Genomic DNA, 8522 nt, shown 5'->3' with positions numbered 1-8522 from the left:
CCTGCTCCTATCCTTAACATTGTTAATTATAAATAAAGTTGCACGGTGACGTCATCACGTTATTGTGCATGACGTCACCACGGTGATGCCTGTCACTCTAAAGGCACGATCGTCAGGGTAGGAGCGGGTGGGAGCCCCCAGATCTCCCTCAAGGTGGGAGAGTGCTAGTGACGGCTCTGAGCCGTCATTAGAACCAGAGTGGGAAACTCTGTGACGGCTCAGAGCCGTCATTAGCACTCAAAGGGTTAAAACTCTGTTTGCACATGTGCAGTTGAGAGAGACTGGAGTAGCCTGCCCTTATGCCTTCCCTAAATGTGGTTTAGCACTGATTCTACTTAGTTGCTATTGCAAAGGATGCTTCTCCTATCATGATTGTTGATGCAAAACGGATAATCAACCTTTTACAAACGTGAATGCTCAGAGAATCTTGGGGGGGGGGTGAAGTAAACAGCTCACATAAATTGCCTAAATCCTCCCGGTGTGAAAGAGAAACAAGCACATTTTTTAAATGTATTTTGCTGCAAAAGGCAGCAAAATAAATAATAAATGTATATTACAATAACATTTCACTTGCAATAATTAAACATGTTATGCATTGTTGAAATGTCACATTTAAGGGTCCTTTAATGCTGACTTGTTGACACACACGACACAACTGCTGAAACTTTATCAATGTTCAGTGGCTGTCATGTACTACATTGGCTAAGAGCCACAATATACAGCTTTATGAGTGCTCATTGGCTGATATGTAGGGCAACTGGTACCACAACAGCTGTGTGACTCCTCCTACACCCACCGCAAAGCGTATCAAGCGCCTTATTCCCTCAGGCGTTTCCTACATGTAGTGGGCGTGGCTTCAGTACCCATCTCATATAATAATAATAATTCTGTCAGTCAGAACTATTCCAGCTAAATCAGGAAATCCTTATGTCTGTCAAGAGCCAACCGGAAGTACATATAGGAACAAGGCTTTCAGAAGCAGCGGAAGTTAGATTGGTTGCCATGGAGACGCGTGAGGTTGCCTTGGGGATGCATACGGTTGTCATGGAGCCACAGGCGCTGGACTGTTTGCGCTGGAGCTGCCGGGATGTTGGACTATGGATCAGGCGGAGAGGTTTCCCACAGTACGAGGTATCTAAACTTGTAGTCGAGAGAGAGTCATATAGTAGCCAGGCAACGCTACAGAGAGTCATGTAGTAAATGATAAATGGTGGCTCTTGCTGCAAATAGGTACAGATGGTCAGAATGTGACAAAAGGGGGGTTAGAGAGAGATTAATCACATGTAAATTATTACTAGCTAGATACAGACATATGTACAGAGAGAGTGATTACCAGCAACGAAAGACATAGTGTAAGATGGAATTAATAGCTAGGTACATAGAGACATAACTATATAGTCTCACAGAGACAGTGGAAGGTGGTAAATCTTCAGGTGTAGAGCCAAATATATTAATGGATAGGTACACAGAGATATAACACTGAATATATATATATTATATTAATATTACTGGAGAGATGGTTGAAATACCGTCAACCCTTTATGCTTTGCTTTTACTCAAGTACATTTACTGTATCCATAAATCACAGTCTCTGTATGCCCCAACAACAGCACTGTGGGTGAGTAAAAGGTGCCAGTCTCAGAGGCAAATTAGGGTATTATTATTTTTTCCCTTAGAAATGTAACCATACTGCAAATTATTTTTATTTTTTAACAAACATCTCTATTTATATATTGTTTTATGCACCTTTAAAACATGTACCCATAATCCCTTTGATGATGACATTTTGGATGGGGGGGGGATATTAATAGTTTTATCTGAATCACTAGCCTTCCTTCCATATTGAAAATACCTATCCAAGAGGAAAGTGCTGAGTGCTGCACACAAATTGTAATCTACATTTTTGAGAGATTATAAGTAATCATATGACCCTTCATTGAGTCTTTCTTAGTGGAAGGCTTCAAGTTTGTTTTCTCTACTAGTCATATGATAGCTGTGTCCCAGAAGAGCAAAATAAGACTTGTGTGGTGTGGGCTTTGTTATGAGTCCCATCCCTCTTTATGCAGCAGTATGTAAAATCAAACTGTATGTTACCATCATTTTTCTATTGAGCATTCACTTGTGAGATAGACATGACATTGCTTGAGGTAGAAAAAGGAGGGGGGGCACATACATTAGAAAGAAAGGGCACCTACTAAAGAAATTGCATTTCTAAAACTATACATAAATGAATAAGCAGACACAGTGAACCTGTGACGGCTCAGGGCAATATATTTGGCCTCTTGCATGATTACTAACAGCGTCTGTCATTTTATAGGAGTGCTTCACAGAAAACTGCATCAATGGCAGGAAACTTATTCACATCAACTGCTCTACTCTGCCTCAGATGGGAGTCACTGACTTTGAGCACATGAAGGTCAGTAACTGTTAATGGGACATTAAACCCAAATATTTTTTTATAAATGATTCAGATAAAGCATTTCATTTTAAATAACTTTCCAATTTATTTCTATTTAATTTGTTTAGTTCTCTTTGTATCCTTTGCTGAAAAGTATGCCTAGGTAGGCTCAGAAGCTACTGATTGGTGGCTGCACATATATGCATCTTTTCATTGGTTTTCAACTCCCAGTAGTGCTTTGCTGTTCCTTCATCAAAGAAAAACAAGATAATGAATCAAATTAAATAATAGAAGTAAATTGGAAAGTTGCTCAAAATCGTATACTATATCTGAATTATACAAAAATGAGGTTTCATGTCCCTTTAAAGCAATATCAGCCTCACTCCTATGTGTTGCTAAACTCACACACAGTGTAAAGTTCAGTCTCATACTCACATACGTTATCTTGCTCACACTCACCTCCAGCATTGTATACTGAAACATCCTTACTTGCTCACATGCTTAAAGGATTATAAAACATTGCAAATGCATTCATTAAGAACACTTATTTATGGATTGATCAGATATTTAAAATAACGTCAACTTACTCTTACAGGAAAATGAAGCTTCATTGCAATTAAACATTCCTTTTTTTTTATTCCATTACTAGGTCATCAATGACAACGCACAAAAGTGCTGCTTTAGATAAAAAAACAGCATCCAGTCATTGACAAAGTTTTTGCATATAATTATAGTCCGGGAGTGCGCTGTAGCGTTATTTTAATTTTCGCATGCACACTGTGTTAACTAAACCAGAACAAGCCATGAATTGTGGATTTGCACATGTGCAATGATAACGATATCAATGTAACCAGTGCTCTCGCAGGAACCACTTTCTTGTGAATAGCGCAGCCAATTGTGTGACAGCATTTGGCACTAAGCTGTCACAATGTGTGTTTTAATCACAATGTGTGTTTTAATGCATGTTTATGTTGGGGGTCAGAGAATCAGTCACAGATAAAAACATTTACACCAATCAGCAAGTGCTACCAAGGTTCTAAACCAAAAATGGTCCAGCTCCTAAGCTTACATTCCTGCCTTTTCAAATAAACATACCAAGACAACAACAAAAAAAATATAATAGAAGTAAATTAGACTTTTTTTTAAATGGCATGCAATATCTGAATCATGAATGAAAAAATGTGGGTTTCATATCCGTTTAATTAATATGATTATAATATAAATGGCTTAAAGGGACAGTTTACTCAAAAATGTTCTCCCCTTTAATTTGTTCCCAATGATCCACTTTACCTGCTGGAGTGTATTAAATTGTTTACAAGTAGCTCCTTTACCCTTATATTGGCATTTGAAATTGTTAATTTAGCATGTGGTATCCCCACCTATTCTGAAAGTTTGTGGCCGCACGTACCAGCTATAGATAAGCTTTGTAAACACAGCCAGCAGAAGAAATTACACTCCCAGTGTGATAAAGCAGAGATAAGTTAGTAAATGTTGATTTTCCATTGTTCTCTCAAAGTATTGGTGATTGTTTTAAGGACAGATATAAGATAAAGAAGCAGGTATATGTGCACAATGTGATACAGTAATGAGATATAATTATACCTACAAGCTCAACCTATTTTATTAGGCTGTGGCTTCAAAACACAAAATCCGAGCTTTAATATACAGAAATAAATCTTAAAAAGCTAATTTTCATAAATTTTTTACTCTGCAGTTGGTAAAAAAAGCAATTGTAAACACATTAAGGGAAAAACTATTTTACAGTATACTGTCCCTTTAACTGCCCAAGGTGACACTCGCTTGGTTTCACTGGCCACAATTGTAGTGCTTTAATCTTTTTTTTTTTTTTTTTGTATGAATCTATTCTAAATATCAGCAATTAACCTTGCTGCAAGACTTGATGGACAGACTACCTTCTGAGCAGGACCTTCAAAACTTGGCTAATAGAATTGCAACAGTGAAGTATAGTAAAATACTACTGCAACATCAGTTCGTAGGAGAACCTCTTGTGATACCACGGCCTGAAAAGAACACACAACCTGAGAAACCATCAAGCGGAGTGATTACTCACCCAAATAAAAACACAATACCGCCACTGTTAATTCAAAAGCGGGAGCTTATCTTGAAGGAAGTTTTTGGTGGGCAATATTATCAAGTCATTCACCCTTCCTACACGACCTCTGCGGCGGTGGGGGGAGGCACTGCTAACCTACCTAGAATGGTGCCCATTGAGGAGATAAGCAGACCTCAGCACTCAAAACCGAAAGCTACTACAGCAACCTTCATAACGGATGAGAGGGGGGAATTGCCGTATACACCATTGACCCCAGAGAACAGCAGCTAAAAATATTGGCACCTAGAGATGGCGCTGCCGCTTAGGGAGTTTAGGGGGGACTCCTAGAGGGCCGCTGGCCTCATGCTGTCAGATCTCCCGACATGTATCAACATGCCGACCATCGGTTCAGACCCCATCCAGCTGGGTAGCTCAGTCAACATGCCGACAGATCGCCAAGGGAGTCGGTGTCTACAAACTTTGTCACTAAATTACATTATTAAGTGACACTTCAAACTTTCGGTATGCCCCGCTCACTCTCACCTCTTTCTACTGGCAGCTACCGGAGCTCTGCCTTACCTACTAACAGGCATTAGAGAGGAAGACCAGGCATTCAAAATTCCCTAATTTTGAACTAGCTAACATTAAGGCCTTGCGCTCTTTGCAGATAAGTTCTGGGGACCAAGACTTATTGAACACTGTATAACTGTTAGACTGCTTTAAAGTTTTATTTAAGGAGCGGGACTGTTTTGTCTTTCACATGTTATGAGGTTCTTTTATATGTGCATACTATGGTGGTAAATATGTATGTTTTAGAAAGGGTCTGTAGCAGTGTCTCACATGCACACAAGTGTAATTTCCAACAGCAAATCGCAATAATCATAGGGCGGGAATTTTAAGCATCTTTATACAATAGTGGGATGGGGAATCTTCGTAGCTTTCCACACCTAAAACAAACAAGGGGCAATACAGTAACTTTTAAAGGCCTTATTGGTAGAAAAAAGCGGAGCATACACTGTTTGGATGTGTTTGGCTCCTTCTCCCGCCGGCCGGGGTGGTGTGGGGACTGGCTAATTCACGTTTAGTGTATTGCTTCTGTATTAGCATAAGGATTTAACATCTATAACTTTTGAGATTTAGCTACGGCTAATTGATGTTTAAAACAAACGTTTGACACCCCTATTCCCAAAGCCCAGACCACATATAACAAAGGTGCGGTTATATTTTAATCAGTCAGTTCTGGTAACTTGCATCTATTTTTTTTTATACACCAAGTTTTAACCTGTCGTACCATCACAATATTCTCCTTATAGATGCAAAATTCCGTGTTACTTTTCTTATTTTCTTGTTTATTGTGTTTATGAAAATCCCCCAGCTTTCATTCATAATGTTAATATAGGACCAAAAGTGTCCAACCTTCTTCAGGGGATAAAAATGAGGACTGTATTTCCTTGAATACAAGTCTATCAACTATGATGTAAATGTTTGCATAGCTGTATTCTATATTAACAGTGTTATTTTACTTTCTATGTAATGTCCTTAAAGGGACAGTCTACCATAGAATTGTTATTGTTTTAAAAGATAGATAATCCCTTTATTACCCATTCCCCAGTTTTGCATAACCAACACAGTTATATTAATAGACTTCTTACCTCTGTGATTACCTTGTATCTAGGAACCTTCTTCCAGCCCCCAATCACATGACTGTGACTGTTTATTATCTATTGTCTTAAATTTAGCATTGTATTGTGCTAGATCTTAAATAACTTTCTGTGCCTGAACACAGTGTTATCTATATAGCCCACGTGTACTTTCTGTCTGTTTGTGTTGAAAAGAGATTTAAAAAGCATGTGATAAGAGGCAGCCCTCAAAGGCTTAGAAATTAGCATATGAGCCTACCTATATTTAGTTTAAACTAAGAATACCATGATAAAAAAGCAAATTTGATGATAAAAGTAAATTGGAAAGTTGATTAAAATTAAAAGTCCTATCTGAATAATGAAAGTTTAATTTATACTAGACTGTCCCTTTAATACAAAAAAAAATAAAATTCTAAGAAAGGGCAGTGTTCTCTATAAGAGCAAACAATTATGTGATTAGGAGCTGTCCTATCTGTGAGCAGTTGCTATGCACCAGCTGTAGTGTTCCTGCAGTAATAAAATATACCTTTACATATCAGTATTATTTATATCTAACTGGTAGCCTCTTGCACCTCTACAGATCATCTCCCAGCTGATCAGAGATTTACTGGACATCAGTGAACCTCAATGGAGCCGCAGTATTTCTCTGCCTCACAGAGACAACATGGGCCTATTCCTGGAGCAAAAGTCAAGAACAGGAGCTGTCTGTGACTCCTTAACCTACAACCAATTTATTAAACATCAAAGGCTGTAGAGGATGTGCAGAAATCATCTGCTGCTACATTAGATCCAGCTGTGCTCAAATAAAGAACTCTGGGATGTGTTAATCAACACCCATTATCAGGGTAAAAGAAAAGGTTTACAAACATCTGTATTGCATTACTATAAAGTAAGTGATTTATCGTCCTTTGGTTCTGCACAATTATTACAGAAACAAGATACTGAGCAATATTCACCAATAGCCATTTCCAGCTACACCTGTTCCTATATTATTCTTTTGTAAAAGATTCTCTATCGATTGTAAAGATATATGAATGTTAGTAAATCAGCTGCATAGAGTAACATATAACCTCGTTTCATGAAACTGCTTTCTATGTACACTTATGTGTAGCTGAGTTGCTTCCATATTCAATAAAACTGTGTTCTATATAATGATTTATTTACAAAAATAAAATTTTGCTTTCAAGACTTGTTTAGTATTGTATTGCTTTTATTTAACAGATCATTGGTGCGGACCAAGAATACAAGGTAGATTATACACTAGATTTTTCTTTGCATAAATGTTTTGTAGATGATCCATTTATATAGCCCATACGTTTTTGTTGTTGTAAAATTGTATAGTTTTGCTTATTTTTAAATAACATTGTGCTGATTTTCAGACTCCTAACCTAGCCCCATTAGTAGTATACTGATGTATACCTACTCCAGCTTGCTCCTGTTTGTGTAAAGAATATTTTCATATGCAGGGGGAGTGCCTGCTTTCACTGGGTATTCCAGTCAACCTAATCAAAAGTGCTAAACTGGGTGCTTCTAAGTAAGTTTTTAAAATGTTTTATACTGGATTTTTTGATCAGTATAGGTGCATAATATGCTTTATAGTAGTGTCTATTACATGCAGTTATATGAAAATCAGTGTATACTGTCGCTTTAAAGGGACACCCAATTCAGAATTAAACTTTCATGATTCAGATAGAGCATGCAATTTTAAACAACTTTCCATTAACAAAATGTGCAGTCTTTTTATATTTACACATTTTGAGTAACCAGCTCCTACTGAGCATGTGCAAGAATTCACAGAACATACATGTATGCATTTTTGATTGGCTGATGGCTGTCACATGATACAGGGGGATGGAAATAGACATAACTTTGAAATTGGTCAGAAATAAAATCTACTTATTTGAAGTTCAGACTAAGTGCTATTGCATTGTCTTTTTATCATTCATTTGTTATCTGCAGATTTACTGTAGTTACTGGTCCTTTTTTAAAGGGACAGTAAAGACAACATTTTGGGTTTCATGTCCCTTTAAATAAAATCTGAAATAGACTGATTTGAGTGATATAAAGGGACATGAAACCCAACATTTTTCTTTCTTGAATCAAATGGAGAATACAATAAAAAAAAAATATTCAATTTACTTCTATTATCAAATGTATTGTTATTCTTTGTTGAAGAGATATCTAGATAGGTAGCGCGCACGTCTGGAACACTACATAACAGGAAATAGTGCTGCCATCTAGTGCTCTTGCTAATGTATAACATTGTTGTAAAACTGCTGCCACAGTGCTGCAGACACGTGCACGCCCCTGAGCTTACCTTCCTGCTTTAAAACAAAACATAAGAACATTTGATAATATAAATTGGAAAGCCGTTTAAAATATATGCTCGATCTCAATCATGAACAAAAAAAATTGGAGTTTTATGTCCCTT

The 8522-nt window shown here is 37.4% G+C and overlaps 1 protein-coding gene across 1 annotated transcript; it reads left to right on the top strand.

Annotated features, from left to right (window-relative positions):
* The first annotated feature begins 987 nt into the window (after positions 1–987).
* On the top strand, positions 988–7279 carry SAMD15 (sterile alpha motif domain containing 15). Its single transcript, XM_053689256.1, has 3 exons — positions 988–1131; positions 2318–2416; positions 6672–7279. Exons 1-3 carry the CDS (start codon positions 1003–1005, stop codon positions 6843–6845), a joined length of 402 nt encoding a protein of 133 aa, XP_053545231.1. The 5' UTR covers positions 988–1002; the 3' UTR covers positions 6846–7279.
* Positions 7280–8522: the final 1243 nt, after the last annotated feature.

The sequence above is a fragment of the Bombina bombina genome, chromosome 1 (genome assembly GCF_027579735.1).
Source record: "Bombina bombina isolate aBomBom1 chromosome 1, aBomBom1.pri, whole genome shotgun sequence".
NCBI classification, from domain to species: Eukaryota; Metazoa; Chordata; class Amphibia; order Anura; family Bombinatoridae; genus Bombina; species Bombina bombina.
The sequence above is the reverse complement of the archived record's forward strand: the minus strand, read 5'-3'. Positions and strand labels throughout refer to the sequence as shown.